The sequence below is a fragment of the Geotrypetes seraphini genome, chromosome 10, assembly GCF_902459505.1.
Source record: "Geotrypetes seraphini chromosome 10, aGeoSer1.1, whole genome shotgun sequence".
NCBI classification, from domain to species: domain Eukaryota; kingdom Metazoa; phylum Chordata; class Amphibia; order Gymnophiona; family Dermophiidae; genus Geotrypetes; species Geotrypetes seraphini.
Window position 1 is genome coordinate 81,298,622 of NC_047093.1, and position 22,728 is coordinate 81,321,349.

Consider the following 22,728-nt stretch of genomic DNA (forward strand, 5'->3'; position numbering starts at 1 on the left):
ACTCTAATTAATGTTTTAAATCATTTTTAAATTTGAGTTTTAATGATGTTTTAAATTAAGATGGCAATTAATCTCAATTAAAACAAATTGTCTTCTGCACAAATTTCAGTTAGGCATCGCATTCCTTTCCTTATACCTAACAGGCGCCATTTGGAGAATCTGGCTCTTAGTGTGCATCATCCTGGTGCCAAACTTTAGGCCACCTTTTGAGAATTTGAAAGGTTTGAAAGCTGTGACCATTAATGCTATTTTTAAACCTGAACCACCTGTCACTTATCTCTCACAAGTATTGCATCTAGTTGATGCACGCCGGAATTAAGACAGTGAACGCACTGCTAGGTAAGCTATGGATAGTTCATCAGGTTCTGTGCTATAAAGCCCCTGGATTCTTTCAAGGTTTGTTAGAGTTGCTTTGTCCAGGGAGGGAATTCAGATCTGAAAATGGCATGAGACTATCAATGGAGAGAGAGAGGGATGCGATGCATGCGAGGGTTGGGAATTCTATGTTCTATGCCAGGGAAGGAGAGCAGGGGGTGAAATTTTGCAATGTATTGCCAGGCCAGCTGTGTTTATGCAGGATTAGAGCTATCTTTAAAATACTGTTGAAGACACAGTGATTTGTTGATGCATTTATGTGAGTAAAATAAGAATGGTCAGTAGGGTAGGAGGCAAGATAGCTTTTATTGAATATGTGATGTATTGTTTTTAGTTCAAAAAATTTTATTGAGTTTGGTATATTAAGTACAATAAATGTTAACAAGGCAAGAAGCATGCACGCTGTACCAATGCAATGAGTCACAAGAAATTATCTACATAATGTGATACAGCAGGCAGACCCATGCCTATCTAGAAAGAGGGGAGTAGCAGCACAACACGCAGCCAAAAGTACTAAACTAAAACTAAACTAAACCTTAGGTTTATATACCGCGTCATCTCCACGGAAGTGGAGCTCGACACGGTTTACAGGAATTAAAATAGAGAAAGGAACTCCAATGGGAGGAAGAAGGGCTGTTAGATAGGAAGGAAAGAGGGCTTTGAATAATGGGGGATGGGGGGGTGGTTACATTTTGGAGAAAAGCCAGGTTTTCAGATGTTTTCTGAAGTGTTGGAGGGAGGTCGAACTCCGAAGATGGGCGGAGAAGCTGTTCCACAGCTCGGTGATCCTGAAGAGGAGGGATGTTCCAAGTTTTCCTGTATGGGAAATGCCATTTAGAGATGGGAAGGATAGTTTAAATTTCTGAGTGGATCTGGTGGAGTGAGTACTCGAGAGCCAGGATAGTGGAAAGAGGGGAGGAAGGATGCCGTGAAGAGATTTGAAGGTGAGTACATGCTACTTTTCCCTGAAAATACCTATGGTCATTACTTTTCTATGTTCCTGTTATGTCACTTTTACAATGATTCCAAACTATTGATGTTCTTATGTGATATATTGTTGATTATAAACTGGAGCATGAGGGGGACTGAAATAAAAGGTAGCTGAGGCATGTGTGTGTACAGTATATGGGGGGAGGGGGGCTGGAAAAGGTGGTTGGTGTGTATGCACATTTGTGTGTGTATGTGTGTGTGTGCATGGAGGGGACTGGAATAAATATGGATGGATAGAGTGAAGGGCTATGTTCTCTCTAAACTGGTATTAGTGAGCAATCACTCATACCATACCATATTGTTTCTTATACCCTGCAAATGTCAACTGGGAATCATTGTGGCTTACATAAGATTAATAAGGTTAGCAACAGAGATTTTATAAATCATAGCAAGAATATAATGAAAACAGGTGCATTTTTAGCAACTTCCTAAATTGAAGCTAGGAGGAGGTCTGATGTAAGCAGGTTGGGAGGCAGTTCCAAATTTTGAGGCCTTGAAACTCGAAGGTGGATTCGAAGAGTGATTTCCTCTGATGCATTCTACATACATTTTAGGAGCATCACTCACAGATTTTACATGCTCACAAAAATACCTGCAAATCTGGAAAATTACTGGTTTTATGAACTTGCTGCTCACACAAACTTTTATGATAGAACTTGTTGCATTCATGAGAAAATATGTGCATGTACCCAGCCAATCCTTAGAGGGAGCATTGGTAGAGGGGCATAAAATGTGGATGGAGTAAATGAGGGGCCTGGAGCAAGGAGGGGGGGCTGTGAAAAAAGGTGGACGAGGCATGTGGATGTCTGGTAAAAAGGTGGTTTGTGTGTGTTATATATGCAAGGAGGGGGCCTGGAATAAATATGGATGGAATGAGTGGAAGCGGGAATGAGGGGGCTATTTTGAGGTATGATATATGAGGGGTATGTATGTGTGTGTGCCATGGGAATGGAGTGGAGGTCTGCAGGAAGGTATATGAGAAACTGATGCTGTGGTGGTGGTGGTGGTTGGAAGGGGGGGAGGGCAGTATTTAATGCTTAGGGGAGATGCCAGCTTTCATAATGGGGAATTCTACATAAGGAAATTGTAATTAAAGAGTGCAGAATTTTAATTTTTTTTTTTTATGCACAATTCCTCCTGGAGTAAATAATGAATTCTGAATGGAGAAAATGATTGACCTCCCCCCTCCCCACCATCATAAAAACCACAAGATCTCTTGTAGAAAACTTTTATATTGTCCCTTATGCTTGCTTATTCTTTTTAGGAAAGAAGCAACTTCCTGATCCCTGGATCATTGCAGAAAAGTTTTTGCTAAGAAAACAATTCATTCCTGATCCTCAGGGGTCAAATCTTATGTTTGCATTCTTCGCTCAACATTTTACCCATCAGTTTTTCAAGACATATGGAAGAATGGGTCGTGGATTTACTAAAGGGTTGGGGCATGGGGTAAGTCAACATGGTCTCTGCTTATTTGATTCTAGGAGAGTTCTTGGGTTTATAATAAGGATAGAAGAAATATAAGATTAATTAAAAAAAATAAAAAAAACATGCCTGAAGTGATGTGGAGAGGAAGGGATAGAGATATAGGACCAGATATCAGAAATGAACAAAACATGAATCGATTGACTAGGATAAACTGGATCCAGACTGAATTCCACTTGAATCTCCATATTTCTCTAATTTTTGAGCAAGGTTAGATGCAAATACCTTCAAGCTTGCACTTAGATTTAAATTTGAATATTTTAAGAGGTTAGAATCTACGAATAAACATTTAAAACTGAACCAGTCCGAACAGTGGCTTACCAAGTATGTGTATGTGTATCACCCCCAGGTGCATCACATAAGGGAGTGCTCCGACGACTGCTCCAAGGATCGGTGCCTATGTTCACAATTCGCTGCTCTTAGCGGCATCGAGCCTTCCCATGTACTTCCTGTTTCCGTGAAGGCAGGACCTGACAGAGAGGAAGGCCCAATTCTGGAAAAAGCAGCAAAATATGAACATTGCACTGTTGACTGGAGGGTAACAAAGAGAGGGAGGGGAGAGGAGGGGAGATTGATAGAAATGCTGCATCTGATTGGGGAGAAGGAGAGATAAGGAAGGGAAGGGAGAGGAGATGAAAGAGAGATGTCAGACCATGGGGAAGGAAAGGAGGGAGTGAAAAGAAGGAAGGGAGATGCCAGGCCATGGAGAAAGGAGAGAGGGAAAGGGGAACATATGAGATACCAGAGCATGGAGAGGGAGGGAGAGATGAAGGGAAGTAGAGGAAAGAGATACCAGGGCATTGTGGGGGAGGGGGGGGGAGAGGGAACGATCATCAGGAAGGACAGAAGGGAGGGAAAGGAAGGAAAGGAGATGTCAGAGCATGGAGGGAGAAGGGGAGATGCTTCTTTTGACACAGCTCTGCCTCCGAGCTGTCCTATTTCTCTCACACATTGTTGAGTCTCGTGCATACTTTTGTTCAGGAGAATACTTTTCACACTGCTTATTTATTGAGTAAATAGGTTTTGAAAATGACCTACTATATATAATCTGAATTAATACTCCTATTTTCTATACACAGTCACTCTGTAATATGAGAGAGATTTGCATAAAATGGAGGTGACAGGCATACAAATCTGCTCCATGCATATTCATTAGCACTATCCTGAAAACCTGACTGGCTGGTGGTCTTCCAGGACAGGGTTGGGAACCACTGATATAGAGCCTCATTTTGAAAACATGGGCTAAGCTTCATTTTGAAAATCTTCCCTTTGAAAACCCACTGCTATAAATATATATATGGGGATACTAAATGATGGGAAGTATTTACCCAGCTAGCTATTATGTTTCCTGGACAAATTCCTCTGAACAGTGGCCTAATACTGCCTTCTCTCTGTCTGTCCTTCCAAAGAAGGTGATATTTTTAAAATTTTGCTACTTCCATTTGTGAAGCTTTCCTCACATGTAAAAAATTGTAAATATATAGCTCAAATCCATTGTCTCTTGGCACCTCTAGTTTGCACCAGAGGCAATAGAGGGTGAAAATGACTTGCCCAACTTCTTTGATTCTTGACTCACCTCTGCAGAGCTGCCCAATTACCCAGCTCCAGCTGGGAGACATTTTGTATAATCCAGTAATTGAATTTACAGTATATCCCAATTCAGTGTGCTAAATGTAGTACCTGTATAGTACCAAGTGAAACCAGCACTTCATGTCTCATAATATACCAGGATGGGGTTGCAGAAACTCCCTAGTTCAGAATCTCCTTCCTGGAACTGGGCAACTTAACAGATCTCTGGCTCTAACCACTAAGCTTCTTCGTTTGAGGCTTGTGCTTGCAGAGTTCTCTTGCTCCCCTACAAGAATTACTGCCACCATGCCCACAGCTACGTAGTTTCTGCACTTTTCCTTCTGGAAAATGGCTCTGAAAACCGTTAATGGGATTCACATGGTTTACCTATCGTAATGAAGCAAATAGATCTTTACAAGAATCTGAGTGAAGATCAGTTCCCAAACCTGCATTAATGGGGATTTTATTACCTATTTCTGTAGACCAATGAGCTACATTTTTTTTTCAACTAATGATGCTATTAATTTTATATCACCAAAATTCTCTGGTGGAATGAAGATTTCTGGATATTCAATTTGAATGGAAGAAGGATCGCCAGAAATAACTTTAAAGTCTTGGCAAAAACATTTTCCTGAGGCATTTCTGATCAAAAGTTAACTGTGCCATTTCTGGTAAGATTTTGCATGTATCTTTGCAGGTGGACCTCAATCATATATATGGGGAAACTCTGGACCGTCAGCATGCACTAAGACTTTTCAAGGATGGCAAACTTAAATATCAGGTGAGTATCTATTTTTATTACTTTCATTGAAATTCCTAGAACTTGAAAATGGTTTCTTTTTTCATAATGCTGCAATTCTATATCTATGTAAGATGGCATTCAGATCACTTCATGTAAGTAAACAGAGTATTTTAATCAGTGAGCCAACACACCTTTTTTTGTTAGAATATTTCTCTGAGGACAAGCAAGATGACAGTACCACACTGATGGGTGATATCATCTGACAAAGCCCTGTGCGGGTACTCCTCTACAGTAGTTTTTAAGGGTAATGAACCATGTATGTTTGCACCTTTCTGGCTGCCATCTTGTGGGACCAAGCTAGTCTAAGCCAGTCTTCTCTTTTATGCAAAGCAGAGAGGTCACAATTCTGATCTCCCCTCAGCTTGCATCTCTAAAATATCAGCTTTTTTTCACCAATTTTTCCTGCAATTTTCTTTCCTCATATAAGTGCATTAGGCCAGTACCTTCTACCCTCTTTAGTGTCATAGGTTTTTTTTTGGCACTTTGTAAGGTTTTTTGGGTTTTTTTTTTTTTTTTGCTGTAGCTTACTAGGCCTCCTTAGACTTCATGCATCCCAGTTGGGATAGATTTTATGGCAAAATCCAGTCATTGATTTTGTCTGTTATTTTTCCAGATATGCCCTTTAAAACTCTCAGTAGTATTAAAAAGTGCTCTCAGTGATCCAAGAATATGTCCTTTACAGATACTCTGTTGAGGCCAGACCATAATCCTTCTTGCAAACTATTTGGGGGGCCAAGAAATCAAGTTCATCAACTTCGGCAATGGACACATCAGTCCTTATAGCTCCTGGAGCTTCATTGGACACTGGGATGCGTCAATATCAAGGAGGTCTCCAACTGCCTCAATATCAAGTTTCAGTGGTGGCCATTGTGATCAAGCATTATCTGATTCCATTCAGAGAACAAGGAAGGATTTGAGTTTGTCTTTATTGATGCCAATGGACTCAGATGACATGTGTCCGGCAGAGGCCAAGAAGCGTCGGTATCAATTTCCTTTAGTACTCAAGAAATGTCCATGCTCTGAGTACTTGTTACCCTTCAAAGACTCAAAACAGATGTGAGAGCCTTTATTGAGCTGAAACAAAGCCATCAATTCAGTCTCATCTACTTTGAGGAATGTGACAGCGTTGGATGAGACCCAGACCTTACTGATAGTTCTCCTTGAAGAGCAGGTCTGAGGAGATGGCAGCTCCTCCTTGCTTGTTGCAATGTTGAAGCATGAAGAATTCTGACATCAGGCCCAACAAAACATCAGCCCATCCTAGAAACCCATACCGTGCCTGTTGCATGGTCCTTGATACTGGTGCCTTGCAGGGCGTTGGAGTCAATGCTCATCAAAGTGGTGTCACCTTGAGGATAAAGCTTCTTTAGGGTATGAGATAATCTGTTCCTCTGCACCCATACTCAAAGCTTGACCGACCGTTAGCACACCAAGGCAAGCACAAACTCAAACATTTAGGAGGAATATTTTTATAAGTCTGATATGGACCATTCCTGGAAGCCTGAAGAATCATTACAGGTCTTCTCAGAAGAGGGGTCTCTTGGTCTTTCTTCAGATCCCTCCTCATCAGAAGAGAAGGTCTCCACCTAAGTAGCTCTCCTTCACTGATTTTCTTAAGAAGATGGCCCATCCCATTTGATTTGCTAACTTAGAATGAGCTCAGGGCTGAGTTGTTGGATATTCTTGAGTTTGATTCTCTTCCAATGCACAGAATCCTTCAGGCTGTTCATGAAGGTCAACTCTTACAGAGTCCATAATACTCCAGGATTTGAGAAGCTTCAGTTTCCTCACTATTCTATAGTGACTGAATCTGCTCTCAAAAGAGTCAAAAGCTTCAAGACTCACTCCTTGGTGTCCCCTGTGAAAGAAACTAAGATTGTGGATTCTTTTGGTAGAAATATTTTTCAGAATGCTATACTTACTTCCTGCAAACATTCTTACCAGCTCTTCATGCGCATGCACTTGCAGAAGTTAGTGAGCAGTGTTTCAGAGTTTGTAGACACTCTGGCTACTAGCTGGCGAAGTTCATCAGCCTTCAACGGGGCAAACAGCAAAAGAACATAAAGCAAATGGTCAGGGCAACCTATGATGCTTTTGAGATATGGTGTCTAGGGCCTCCACCACGGTTATTAGAATGTGAAGACTTGCTTGAATGTGTGCCTCAGATCTAGAACCAGAAGTTCAGGAGAAACTGGCCGATGTTCTGTGCTGAGGAGACCTTTTTGGAGACAAGGTGGAAAGAGGATGTGGACCTCATGAAGTCACTATCTCAGCCCATTCCTGGGTTATCTTCCTTTTCCAGGAGGTACTCTGGCAGAGGAAAAAAGAATATCTATTTTTCTCAAAAGCAAAGGTTCCCTCCACCCTTTTGTTCATCCCAGAATTCTAGAGCTCTTGTTCCCACTCATGGCAGCAGTGGGCTCAGAATTCCCAGCAGATCTCCAGTCAAAGTAAGGAACAAACTTTGGACTGGTTACTGGAGAGCATTAGCCACCATAAAGGTAGCTGTTCTGATTAACCTGCTGGTAGGAAGGAGGCTGATATTTTTTTCAAGAAAAGTGACACTTTGAATCTCAGACCAGTGGGTTATCAAAATAGTTCATACAGGTTACACCCTGTAACTGGAAACACCACCACCAAATTTCACACTGAGAGTATCAAAGTTAAGCTCATCACCAGTAGTTGCTTATCAAGGAATTCTCCATCCTTTAACAGTCAAGCTCATTCCACCAAGGGAAAACAGGAAGGTATTTTATTCTAAGTACTTCCTGATCACAAAGGTAGATTCTGTCTCATCCTATGTCTAAGGGTCCTGAACTAATAAAAGTTCAGGATGATTTCCCTAGGCATCCTACTCCCCATGATTCAGGAACGAGATTGGCTAAACTCTTTGGACTTGAAGGATGCTGGCCAGAGGGAGTAAGCATCTCTCTGGCTGACCAACTCAATAAGGTACTTGGGGGTATCTGGAGGGGTTTGGGGGGGGTCAGAGTATCGGTGTCTCAGGGGGAGGGGTTCTGGAAGGAGGGACTGGGCTTCTCTCCTTCCGGGAGATGTCTTGGAGTGTTTCAATGTCTCAGGGAGGCTTCTCTCCTGCTGAGGAATGTCTTGGGGGATGGTGGAAGGAGGAATTGGGCACTCCTCCTGCCGTGGACATTCGGTGGGGGGGGGAGGGGAGTGGGGCACTTCAGGATTTCCGGCAGGAGGGATGGGCATCCCTCCTGCCAGTAGTCTTTGCAGGGGAGCATGGGTTTCATGCCGCAGCCACTAATCTGATTGCGGCAGGGAGATTCCCTTGCCATGATCGGATCAGCGGCTGCATATATCTGAAATGTAGACAAGCATTTTGCTGGTGTACATTTCAGGTGCCTATCGTGGCCCTAGGGAGATGCCCATCTTAGTCCGTATGGGTGTATAAAAATAAAAAAGGCGATAAGGTGATACCTTTTCATTGGACTAACTTAATAACTTAATACATTGCCTGCCTAGCTATTGGGAGATAAAACCCCCTTCCTCAGGTCAGGAAAGGATCATACAATATCAGAAAATACCAGTCCTATACTTGAGAAAGATGATGTATGCAGTATCATTTCACATAAACCTTTACCCACTGTAGAGGGAGGCATACTTGGAGGTAAGGTTTAGAGGGGCATTGAAAAGCATGTATATATTTTTCAGGCAAATGTTAGCTCAAAATAATAGGTGTCAGAACTGTACCAAGGGCTGTGTGAGCAGAGTAGCCACAAAGCATGCAAATACAGAGAGGCACAAAAATTGTTCCAAGCTCACTGTCTTCTCTTATTGATGGTGAAGTGGGTGAGATAGGGGATGCCTGAGTGAGTCACACAGGATGCAACTAAAGCTTGATATGGCCCTGTGTACAGGCACTTCTGGGTTAATTTTCAAAGCAAGAATATGCACATGTATCTTCCACTAATGTGGGAATATATAAAATCATCACGCAAAATAATTACCAGATAGTACTAGAGGATTCTAGACAGCAATTGAGGATCTTCTTTCTCTAACAAGCCATTTCCAGAACCACAAATACACAAGGGATCGATAAAAACTTTCAAAGGGTTAGTCAATAAATTGGCTAATCTGATATAATAAAAATGAGAGAGGCCTTAGGTAGCACCTTAGCTCATGCCGAAATAAACTGGTTATCCTATAAGGTGCCACCTGCCTATACAATTTTTCATATGAGTAAGCAGGCACAGAGAAATGTCAAAAACAAGAACCTAAACTGATGCAATGCATTACAAAGCTCAGTTTGGAAGGGCTTATGATCTCAGGTGAAGCATGACATACAGAGTATAGAAGAGAGAAGAGAGCTGATATAATGTAGCTTGTGCTAGTTGCAACACAAGAAGATCAAAAGGAGTTACACACCAAAGCTTCATAAAATAAATGGGGGGGGGAGGGTGTCAGCAGGCAGAGGAGGGATTTGGCAAACAGAGTTTAGGGACTCAGGTTTATCTTGAAGATAATGCCTTTCACCTAATTAGTCAGCAAGGGTCCAAAGCTCACTTTTGGTTTCTAAGAGTGATATCTAGAGGATGGATATAAGCACCATATCCCAATGTATTAGTTTTATTTATTTATTTAAATTTAGATCACATTTTTGTCATTTTATATTCAGATGCATTAGGTATTACCACTTCTTCAAGCTATCATAGCTATTCATCTTCTGAATGTCCTTTGGTTGAACCTAGAGGTCATGCAGTTGTTTCACCCTCTTTGCTTTAGATACTGAATGGAGAAGTCTATCCCCCAACTGTCCTACAGAGTCCAGTACATATGATCTACCCCAATGACATCCCAAAAGAAAAGCGCTTTGCCATGGGGCAAGAAGTTTTTGGTCTTCTCCCTGGATTGATGATGTACGCCACTCTCTGGCTTCGAGAACATAACCGAGTCTGTGATGTGCTCAAGGAAGAGCATCCAACTTGGAATGATGAACAGCTCTTCCAAACAACAAGACTTATTCTTATTGGTAAAGAGAATTACAATATTTTCTTGAGACTGGCACAGAAATCCTTCTGGTCAAGTATATAAGAGCTAATCCTGAAGGAGGTCAGGAAGTAATTTCTGCATGAGTGGAATTTGATGCTGGTGTGTGCCTCGGCGATGCCTTCTTTTAAAAGCTTCTTTATCATCCTATTAATTTAACATTTGGCTCTATTGACTGTTTTCTAAATCCACACTAATCCTTTGTAAGTACTGTGTACACTGAACAGCTGTGGTTTTTGGCAACAATACAACATAACTGAGTTAATAACAGTTTACGTAGTGACAATATTTGAGAAATACTGCAGGCTAGTCACAAGATGTTCTGCCTTACTTTGAATCTATGCTTTAAGACAATTGCAAGTGAAGAGGATTCCAACAATCCTACACTACATGCTAACAATGATGGTATAGTTACATTTTATTGCTAGTACTGAGAAATTTTATTATTAAGGACTAAGGAAATGTGCATTGGTTGACATTGAACCAGATGGGGTTTTAGTTGACATAAAAGTTTGATGTAAACATACATTTCACTGATATCAAATGAGAAAATCTATTCAACTGGTTCTCTTCCTCTCTGATATCATTTTAGGGAAATCTGCCATAGGCCTATAGAAATCCAAATTAACCCTCTTGGATTTCATGCAGGCAGAGCAGACCCAAGAATGCCAAACATTTAAGGCAAATCTTTAGATGTGTGCCTGCCACCCCACCCCAGGGGTGGCTCAAAACCCTACCACCATTCTCTCTCTTTCAGGGTTGAGGGGACATAAGAACATAAGAATAGCCTTACTGGGTCCATCAAGCCCAGTAACCCGTTCTCATGGTGGCGAATCCAGGTTCCTAGAACCTGGCCAAAACCCAAGGAATAGCAACATTCCATGCTACCGATCCAGGGCAAGCAGTGGCTTCCCCCATGTCTTTCTCAATAACAGACATACTTTTCCTCCAGGAAATTGTCCAAACCTTTCTGAAAACCAGTTACGTTATCCTCTCTTACCATAACCTCTGACAAGGAGATTTTAGTGCCAGCATGGGGTTATTTACTTTTGGCTCATCCTCAGGTACTCATTCAAAAAATCCAAAGTACGCATGCACTAATATACCACAGGAAGGAAATATAGAGTATTTAATAGTGTTTTCTTATAATAATATTATTGTATAGGAGGAGTATCCTCATTGTGACATTAGAAGCTAAAAGAGCAATACGCTAAACGAGCAGCACGCTCAACTGTTTGAAATTGTTGGCTACAATTGAAGTAGTAGAACTTGTTACTCACTACGGGTTGCACACAATCATCAGATACCCCCTGAGTGGTATATTTTTTAAATTCTCAAACACTAATAAAGTGATTCATGTGTTTAATAAGAAAATAATCTCCCTGTGAATATTGTGCTCAAGCACTAAACTAAACTAAAGCTTAACTTTGTATACCGAGTCATCAGTCTAAGAAGGCTCGACTCGGTTTACAGCAATTAAATAAACAGGGAATGATTTACAAATGATAAATAGAAGATAATAGCAAAATTTCAAAAGAATTAGTTTTCAAAATGTTTGGCAAATAGAGTAGTTTTAAAAGATTTGCGGAAAAATTGAAACGAACTGGAACTCCTTAAAAAAAGGGGAGATCATTCCGGAGTTGAGAGAATTTAAAGACCAAAGATTGACTGAAAATCTTGACTCCTTTAATCCCTTTTTTAGAAGGAAGGGAGAGTTTAAATTGTTGGATACCTCTTGCAAAGGAGAATTGGTAAACATTCCAAAATAAAGGAATAAGAGGATTAAAGATACCATCTAGAATTTTAAAAGAAAAACAAGCGCATTTAAATTGAATTCTAAAATAAACCGGGAGCCAATGAAGACTCTGACGCAAAGGGGTCACATGGTCAAATTTACTTTTTCCAAAGATCAGCTTCGCAGGAATCCCTGCCTCCTCTTCAATGCATAACTTCCTTTCCTTGGGGGTGGGAGGCAGTGGCATATAACCACATATATGTACACGTAAATTGCTTTGGTTATACCATAGAAAGGTGGTCGATCAAACCCATAATTCCCTATGTGGCTTGAGAGCAGGCCTGAGGTTAAAGACCCATGCCAATGCTAAATGTGATTGTTTCTTCCACCCAGGAAGTGCGATGGTGGCTGTGGCAGCAGGAGTAAAGCTGCTGCCGTAGGTGGATGCCTAGTTCACCTAGTGGCTGGACCAGCCATATATGCAAGTCAATTTGCTTTTAAAACAGTCAAGTGGATTCACCATACTTTCAAAGTCTGCCAGATTTGTCAAATTATTTTGCATACCTCTATAAAATATATTTGCCCAGGGAGGTCACGTGATGTTGAGCTAGTGCAGGGGTGTCAAAGTTCCTTCTCGAGGGCCGCAATCCAGTCGGGTTTTCAGGATTTCCCCAGTGAATATGCATGAGATCTATTTGCATGCGCTGCTTTCATTGTATGCTAATAGATCTCATGCATATTCATTGGGGAAATCCTGAAAACCCGACTGGATTGCGGCCCTCGAGGAGGGACTTTGACACCCCTGAGCTAGTGAGTGGGTGAAGATGAGGTGAGGACGGTCCTGCTCTTACCTGGAATATCTTCTCTTTGGGACTATCAAATGGTGTCTTTTCTTCCCTAACAGACTATACAAAATTTAAAAGTAAAGATATGCACATACTATACCTTTAAAATTGTTCAAGTAAAAAAATACCTGCATAAAGTTTTACTGCCTTTATTTGCTTCGAGGCCAATATTCAATGATTCAATTTGGCTGATATTTTGTAGTTAAGCTGGACTACTGAATATACTCAGCAGTCCTAGTAAGATTTAACTATATCCCAGCATGACTATTTCCTCTTTTATTTAGAGCTCCTTAAATTTTGCTATGCCAATGAATAGTATTGACAAAATTTAGAAGATCTGCAGTGGAAGGGAGAATGTAAAGGCATATCTAGCTGACTGCCTGTTACCTAGACAAATCTTTTGAATATAGACCTCTTTTTGAGTTATAGTTTATAGTTTATAGTTTATTCAATTTTTGATTAAACGCCTTTTCGTTACTACAAAGCGTTGTACAGAATAAAAATTATTTACATTTAACAAAAATGACGAAAAGTATTTACATTTATCTAAGATGACAATTAAACATACTTTCTTATAGTAAAAATACAAGACAACAGACCGTACAAACTGGGTAAATGTTGACCCTTAGGCCATTAAACATAAGGGAAAGGGGGAAGAAATACACTTGAAATAGAAAAGTGAGAAACATATAAGGGAAGAACACTTAGGAACTGGGGAGCAGTAAAATTAATAGTTAAGAAAAAGAAGTTCAATTAAAAGCATCATTAAAAAGAAAGCACTTTAAGTTGCTTTTAAAATTTTTTAAGTTTTTTTCCATTTTTATATACAAAGGGAGAGCGTTCCAAATTGTAGGGGCTGTTAAACAATGCAGGTACTTTTGAAAATATGAAATCTAAATCCATACCTTATCTTCCTCACTCAAGAACATTGTGTGCACAAGGAGGCGGAGCTGAGAAAATTGATTGATGCCTTCTACAATCTAACTCACTGGTTGGGTACCCTCACTCCCTATATTTAGGAAAAGGCATACTCACTGTGGAACAACATATATACAGTACTTTTATTCCCAACCAAGGTGGACATTTTCAAAAGTTCTAAGCCCTACTAACTTTTCTTGACACGTTTCACTTCATTTCACATCACTGAAATGAAATGTGTCAAGAAAAGTGTGGAATAACTTATACGTTTCATGGTTCTTTGTGATTGGGCTGAGAACTTTTCAGTGGCCCCTAGTAAATCTCAATTTATCCTAGTGAAAGGACCATCTAAAAATTTCCTACCTTTAAGTGAGGTTTTTTTTTTGGGGGGGGGGGTTTGGGGGGAGAGTGGGTGTTTTGGGAAAGATTAGAAAATAGAACATACTCATTGGGGTCCTTTTACTAAGCTGTGGTAAGCACTAACACATACTTACCACAGCTTAAAATGCCTTACTGTGAGATGCACTCAGGCATCCCAAGGTACTTTTGGTATCTGTGTGTGCTTCTCACATGCGTAAAAATAGCTTTTATTTTTTAGCACTAGGGCAGGTAAGGGGTGCAGAGTGTAGGTATGTACCATGTTAATGATTAGCATAGCTATATTGCCGCGTGCTAACCGACTAGTGCATGAACCCTTACTGCCTACAAAATAGATGGCAGTAGGGGCTTACACGCTAATGGCCACATGCTAATGATTATGTGGTAATGGGAAATTAGCGCATGAAAATTAATTTAAAAAAATGGAAAACTCAGCTATTTTACTCATGCAGAAAAAATGGCCTTAGCTTGCAGGAATGACACGTGTAAGCATGTGCTAAGGCTGCTTTTTACCACGATTTGGTGTATTAATATGTAGGTGTTAATTATCTGGTCAAATTTTGCCAGCACTAAAAGCAGGTGCAAAGTCTACAATTCATTTGTACCAGTGAGCAATTATAGAGGTGAGTTCCAAAACCTGTTAAGTACATTTGTTTTTCCAAAAATGAGTTTATCTATTTATTTATTTATTTCCAGAGACTTGGTATATCACAAGTGATCTGCAGTAGCAACTATGTGGTTTATAATAAAAACAGGATAATAATAATAATAATAATTTTATTTCTTATATACCGCTATACCATAAGTTCAAAGGTGGGGAGAGGCACAGAAAGAGTCAAACAACAGTTGGTGCAAAGGATTCTACAATCAGGCGGGTTTTGAGGAGTGATTTGAACTTGGGGCAAGATGATTCTGCACGAATGTGAGGAGGCAGGTCATTCCTTAGAGAGAGACTTAAGTAGCTGAAGCTAGTCTCTCGAGAGATAATGAGGTGAAAAGACAGGCGAGTAGGCTTTGCTAAGAGATCACCAGTCAAGGAATGAAGGATAGGGGAGGTATGCAAGGGATTAAGAGGTCGCTCAGGCGGGAAGAGGCAGTAGGCTAACAGGAGTTGAAGACCAGAGAAGTTTAAATTTAACAGAAGTCGAGATTGGGAGCCAGTGTGCTGATTGAGGTAGGGGAGTAACAGGAGCAAAGTGATGTGCTGAGTGGAGAACTTCTACTGCAGTCAACTGGATTAACTGTACAGTATGCTAGAAATAGAGTGCTTTTATAGATAGCCATGGGATGTACAAAATTTGCATTAAGAGACAATTTATTCATGGGGTATATGATATCCAGAAAAAAAAATTCCTATGTCAGATATAATTCTTGAAAATAAAAAGTTGCATTTATCCAAGAACAGCTTTTTGTACTTAACAGATTTTGGAACACAACTCTTCAATGTTGAAAGGAATTTTCCCTTTGAAAATCTGTATAGAGTCCATGTGTGCTAAGCACCTTTGGTCTTCACACATGGGCAGCCTGTTTTGCCCTATCATAAATGGAGTTTCTATTTCTCACTTATTCTTCTTTTCCCCTTCCCTCCATAGGATTTTATGCTGGCCTGAACTGATTCTAGTCAGATATGAAGAGGGGGACAAGTTACAATCAATGTAACAAGAGTGAAAAGGTGAATGTATTGAAAAGAAAAAATCACTCTATGGACCTGTTCAAAGAGTAAAGTTGATGATATAACTCAGTTCACAAAAACTTGCTCAGAATCAAGGAGGGGAAAACTGGGGCAAGCCCCAGAAAAACCACCTCACAGCCCCAATCATCGCATGGAGAGTAAACAGAAACGTTATATCATTCCATATATGCTTTTTGTGTTATGAAAAAATGTTAACGTTCAGCACTATGTTAACTAGGTTTTTTAGTCAAAGAACTGAACCCGCAAGCTGCAAGTTAAGTTTGCTCAGTTCTTTGACTAAAAAACCTAGTTAACATAATGCTGAACGTTAACATTTTTTCATAACACAAAAAGCATATATGGAATGATATAACGTTTCTGTTTACTCTCCATGCGATGATTGGGCTGTGAGGTGGTTTTTCTGGGGCTTGCCCCAGCTTTCCCCTCCTTGATTCTGAGCAAGTTTTTGTGAACTGAGTTATATCATCAACTTTACTCTTTGAACAGGTCCATAGAGTGATTTTTTCTTTTCAATACAAGGCCTGAACTGATTGGCTTTTATATTATCACCATCCATTACTGGAAGGAGGAATGTAAACTAAGCATGCTCTAATTATGTCTACAGATAATATATAGTAGCTAGCTAGAAAGGCAGAAAGGCAGGAAAGGCTAGAAAGGCAGCTTTTGTTCAAAATTTCCCTCCAAGAAGACACGGTTCAGGGTTGAAACACCCACAAAAAGAAAAGGCGTCGGGAGTTCTTTATTATATCAACGTTGATGGTGGCAGGTTCCACCTTACAACAAGCTAAGTGTTGCCTTTTTTCCTTTCAAATATTAACTTTTTTGCACATTATTCATTTATATTTATTTATATCAAGACACTTTTTAGGTATGTGTACATTTTAGGCACTTGCACTTTAGTCTATCACATACATTCATACCCATATTTTTTTCTTCATATCCCACAGTTAATCAATTGGGTCTGTCATACCTTAAGGTTTCTTAGGCACATGCACTTTATGCACCTCAGTAAGCTTTCCAATGTCATAAATTTATTGAATCTTAATATAATATGAACACAGCACATTAAGATTAATTAACAGTTCATATATTCTTAATAAAACACACATTTATTTATTTCTTAAGAAAGTACATATTACAACAACAGTCACTCATAATAATAATAGTTAATCAAAATTAGTGATAACAATTATCTCAGGGATTAAAATTAAATAGTCCAATATATTTTGGGTAGGGGTGGTGGACATAGATGATTGCAACAATATACAAGATAGGAACTTGCAATGGTATATATCATAAGAGGTTCCAAAGATTGAAGTCTGTATAATCTATGATATGTCCACCACTGTTTTCTTCAAACACTCAATAGGAATTGTGACTTAGTATTAATATTTTTATGAATATATTCTTAGAACTTATTGATCTAAATTTGATTTGCTAAGATGCTATCATAGCCTTGATATAGTTATTAATATTGTGAGAGTTGATTGTTTAATCACTCCATTCATTTATCGAATTATCTCCCCTAATTATGTCTTCAAGCAGCTAGAAATTCTTGGCCACACCACCTCTTTTGAAAATGCAAAAATGCACTTTGGGAGTCCTTTTATTAAGGTACATTAACCAATTTAGTGCATGCTAATGTTTAGCATATGCTAGATGCTAAGTTACCCATTATATTCCTATGGGTATCTTAGCATTTAGCGCATGCTAATCGTTAGCATTCGCTAAATCGGTTAGTGCACCTTATAGTTTATTATACCTGAAATACCGCCTTTAAGACTAAACTCATTCAGCAGTTTACATAGTAAAAACAATTAAACACTTCAAGGAACAACATAAATAAAAGAACAGACCCTACTCAAAGCCCATCCCATAAACACATACCCTTAATAAAATTATCAATATGTTTATTCTCTGCTTCCACAGATTTCATTATTCATCTCCTTAACCATCTATTCCATTTCAACCCCAAAAGCCAACTGAAAATAATAAGTTTTCAAATGTTTTCTGAATTACAGATAGCTCTTCCATTAACTCCTGGGGAAGAATGTTCCACAAAATTGGACCTACTACTATTAATTATTTCTATAAACTAAACTAAAGTTTATATACCGCACCCTCTCCATAGAGATGGAGCTCAGCATGATTTACAGGAAGGAAAAACATAATAAGAGTTAATGATTATAAAGAGGGTAGCGAGATTTACATTTTTGAGAATAGCCAAGTTTTCAGATGCTTTCGGAATAATTGGAAGGAGCCCAGATTCCGCAGCAGGGCAGGAAGGTTATTCCAAAGCTCAGTGCGTGTCAAAGCAGCTCCTGATTGGTGAGACCCGACTTTAGTACAGGAAGAGGTGGTCGGAGCATACCACGAGTGCTTTCCTTCACTTGCCGGCGCTCTGGCTGCCCTCTCCTGCCTCTCCGGCTGTCCTCTCCTGCCCGGTCATTCGTAGTCGGAAAATACCGCGAATCGCAGACCGCGAATTCACGGGCGAGCACTGTATACCAATACAAGGTGAAACCAATTGAAGCTTAATGGATCCTACATCTCAATAAACTATCTAATATAGTATAGAATTATATGTTATATTTTTTAGGAGAAAAAGACCTCAGCAAAATGAAGGACTGCCAAGACTATGCTTATCACGGGCCTGCAAAGAACAATTCTTATCATTGGCCAAAAAATCACTGGTGTCAACAAAAATGTAACAGAACAGCACTTATCTTTATTCCCTATGGAGTTTGCTCCGTTTCACCCAAACAGCTTCATCAGGGGAAAACACTGTCTGTATAGAAGACAGACTGTGACATAATTTGAAAAAGAAAAAGAAAAATTAATGGCAAGGTAAAGATATCCAAAAGCTACATCATTTAAAACGTAAGGTGTAGAGGCAGATGACATAATTAGAGCATGCTTAGTTCACGTCCTCCTTCCAGTAATGGATGGTGATAATATAAGATCAGCATAAAATCCCATGTAGTTTCTTGTTTTTCTGAGATATGTAGGATTTGATTTTTTTTAAAGACCTTAAAGCCAATGAATATCTTTCTGTGAAAATGGTTTGAGTCTTGAATTTGGGTGAATTGAGCCCCATCGTTTATCTTTAAAAATTAACTGGCCAATATTCAGCTGGCGGCAGTCAACATTTCTTTAAACACTGACTGCTGCTGACTAAATTACTTTTATTTGTTTATTTTAAAATGTATACACCGCCTAGATCTAGACATTCAATGCCAGGTCATGTTTGGGCACCAGCATTGAATATCTAGCTCATTGGCATACCCAGAAGTTATGCAGGTATTCAGTGCCAAAACTCATAAAACTGTCTAGATAACTATAGGACTGCTCTTTATGTGGTCCTTTCTTGTTTATATTTATTGACTTGATAAACTGTCTCTTATGGCTTTGCAAATAAGGCAGTCTACGAATAAAAATAACCCAACAAAAAGGAATGACATTCCAATATTCAGGGGCTTTTTTATCAAGCTGCACTAGGGGCTCCTTTTACTAAGCTGCGATAGCGGTTTTAGCGTGCACTCAATGTGCACTGAATTGCCGTGCGCGCTAGACCCTAACGCCAGCATTGAGCTGGTGTTGTTCTAGCCGCGTAGTGCGGGTTTAGCCCGCACTTCAATTCTGCGTGCGCTAAAAATGCTATTGCAGCTTAGTCAAAGGAATCCGAGAAGTTTTTAGCGTGAGCCAGCGCGGTAAATTTTCCGATGCTCATAGAATTCCTTTGAGCATTAGAGCGCTTACCTCACCGGCTCGCACTAAAAATCTCTAGCGCAGCTTGTAAAAGGGGGGATCAGATAGGACAGAACAACTATAGGTTGATAGTAAAATCACAGTTAAAATATTAAAAAAGGCACTTTAGTACTTTTGGAGTGAAGAAGAGATAGAAAGCTGGTAGGCAAGAATGCTATGCAGAGTGCATGAGGGCCATATTCTATATATGACGCCTAAAAACTCACCCCCTCTTTTACGAACGCATATCGCGGATTTTTAGCTCCAGCAACGGCGGTAACTGCTCCGATGCTCGTAGGAATTCTGTGAGCGTTGGCGCAGTTACCGCTGCTGCCAGCGCTAAATCCCGCGCTATGCGTTAATAAAAGCGGGGGGGGGGGGGGTTAAGTGCAGAAAAAGACGGCGCTTGGAGTGATTCTCTAAAACGCCTCCGAAGCTATGTGTGGTTTAGAAAATCACGCTTAGCGTCTGCACATTTATTTATTTATTTAGATTTCTATCCCGTCCTCCCAGTAGCTCAGAACGGCCTACAAGCAAACATTCACAGTGGAGTACATTTGGACAATACAAAGACTATACAGTAGTTTAAGTACAAGGACTATACGGCAATTTAAGTACAGGTTAAGAATGGACTATACAGCAATTTAAGTAGAGGATCAGAATGGAGAAGAGAGGGTAGAGGGAGGGGCAGTTTAGGAGGGTGAGAGGTAGATTGCGGTTGTAACATATAGGCACACATGTGAGTAACATATAGGCACACCCTTTTAGGCCAATGAAACCTAAGCCTAAATACCTGTGCCTAACTTGTGCATGGACTGGATGCATTCTTATAACAGTGCATCTAATTTTTAGGAATGCCCATGACCACCCTTATTCCTCCCCTGGCCATGCTCCTTTTTAAGATTTGCACACTAGAATATTGCTTGCACCCAGTGGCGTAGTAAAGAGGGGGGCAGTCTGCTCCGGGCGCCATCTTGGTGAGGGCGCATGCACCCGTCCTCCTCTCTGCCCCCCTCCCCCGCTATTTCCCGCCTACTCCTGCCATGCATGCATGTTGCTTCCCTTCCCCTGTGCCTCTGTAACATTACCGGCATGAGCAGCAACCCCCAAGCTACTGTCGTGCTAGTGTTGGCTCTTCCTCTGATGTCACTTCTTGGATCCACACCTAGGAAGTGACATCAGAGGAAGAGCTGATGCTAGCGTGACAGCAGCTTGGGGTTTGCTGCTCATGCCAGGAACATTACAGAGGGTCGGGGGAAGGGAAGCGGTGTGTGCACAGTAGGAGGGGGTGGGGAAGGAGCGTGTAGCAGAGGGGCACACCCACCCCAGGCGCCTCTCACCCTTGCTATGCCCCTGCTTGCACCACTTTATAGACTATGCTTAGAAATTTGTGTGTGCAAATTCTAATTAGTGCCGATTATCTTGTTAAAAAATTAAACAGCAAGCACAAATAGGCGTTGCGCACAGATTTGCGCACACAACTTATGTCACACTATACAGAATCTGGCCTTAAGTGTAGAAAGGTATGGTGCAGTAAGTATGTGGGCACCAGCACTGAATATGACAGTGCCCACATCTTTTGGCTCCACCCTGATTCTGCCCCGAGGCTATCCTGATACTTCCTGGATTGTGCCTGGGTGGTCAGAGCTGATAGTCATTCGGCATGGTTTAAGTGGGTAGATGCTTCTCCTCTCTGCTTAAACCATACTGAATATTGACCCCCCTAAGATGATATTTTCATTTACTAAAAAGTAGAACATTTTTCCAAACTTAGGAAGATTTTATGTACTTAGGAGGAGTGTGTGGCGCAGTGGTTGAAGCTACAGCCTCAGCTCCCTGGGGTTGTGGGTTCAAACCCTGCGCTGCTCCTTGTGACCCTGGGCAAGTCACTCAGTCCTCCATAGCCCCAGGTACGTTAGATAGATTGTGAGCCCACCGGGACAGATAGGGAAAATACTTGAGTACCTGATTGTAAAACCGCTTAGATAACCTTGACAGGCGGTATATAAAATCCTAATAAAACTTGAAACTTTCAAAATGGAATGCATCCCCTTGAATATAACAGATTTTTCTCTTGTGCAGGTGAAACTATAAAGATAGTCATTGAAGACTATGTTCAGCATCTCAGTGGGTACTTTTTGAAGCTGAAGTTTGACCCAGAACTGCTGTTTGGAGTCCAGTTTCAGTACAGAAATCGGATTGCAGTAGAATTTAACCAGCTCTACCACTGGCATTCACTAATGCCTGACACCTTTGACATTCAAGACCAGAAATTCACTTACGAGAGTTTCATCTACAACTCATCCATCTTATTAGATTATGGAATGGAAACTTTGATCAGATCTTTTACGAAGCAACATGCAGGAAAAGTAATATTTACAAATTTATTTTATCATTTTAATTTGGGCGTTTAGATTTAGGGGTTATTTACTAACAGTGCATGCCTATGCATAAAATGAGCCCTGTGGTAAAGCATTTTTATTAGAAGGGGTGATCCTTGGGGCAGATTCATGTGGCAGATTCTTTGGAATGTAATCTTGTCTTTCTTGTTTTAACAATAGTCTGGTAGCTTAAAGTTCTGCAGCAGTTTTATTGTTTGCGATGTACAGTGTTCCCCGTCGTTCACGGTCGGCGGTTCGCGGTCCCGGCCATTCGCGGTATTTTCCAACCATGAACCGCCGACAAGGAAAGGGCAACGGGAGAGGCAGAAGAGAGCAGCCGGAGCACTGCAAGTGCAGGAAATCACTCGCGGTACGCTCCGACCGCCTCTTCCTGCACTAAGTCAGGCCTTATCCAATCAGGAGCTGCTTTAACACGCAGCTCCTGATTGGATAAGACTCGACTTAGTGCAGGAAGAGGTGGTTGGAGCATACCACGAGTGATTTCCTGCACTCGCAGTGCTCCGGCTGCTCTCCTGCCGCCCTCTTCAGGCTCCCCCATGAAAAACCGTATTTGCGGTTTTTCGAGATTCGCGGGGAACGAAACTCCTGCGAATATCATGGGGGGTACTGTATTGATGTTTTATTGCAATCTGCTTAGGCATAAAGCGGAATAGAAATTTTTTAAATGTACAAATAAACCAGTTCCTAACCCAGTCCATTACTCTGGGGCCATACCAAGGACGCTCAGTTTATTTATTAGATATCTTTGTGGAACCGTATCCTAGATTTGCTAAAATCTA

General features: G+C 40.6%; 1 protein-coding gene across 5 annotated transcripts in view; it reads left to right on the forward strand.

The window, feature by feature from the left end:
* The window catches only part of PTGS1 (prostaglandin-endoperoxide synthase 1), a 125,987-nt gene that overhangs the window by 89,753 nt on the left and 13,506 nt on the right, over positions 1-22,728 (forward strand). For all 5 annotated transcript variants that reach the window (XM_033962228.1, XM_033962227.1, XM_033962226.1 and 2 more), the window contains 4 exons: positions 2,630-2,811; positions 5,114-5,197; positions 9,968-10,214; positions 21,630-21,916. In XM_033962228.1, coding sequence (XP_033818119.1) covers positions 2,630-2,811; positions 5,114-5,197; positions 9,968-10,214; positions 21,630-21,916 — 800 coding nt within the window. The remainder of the gene's footprint in view (positions 1-2,629; positions 2,812-5,113; positions 5,198-9,967; positions 10,215-21,629; positions 21,917-22,728) is intronic.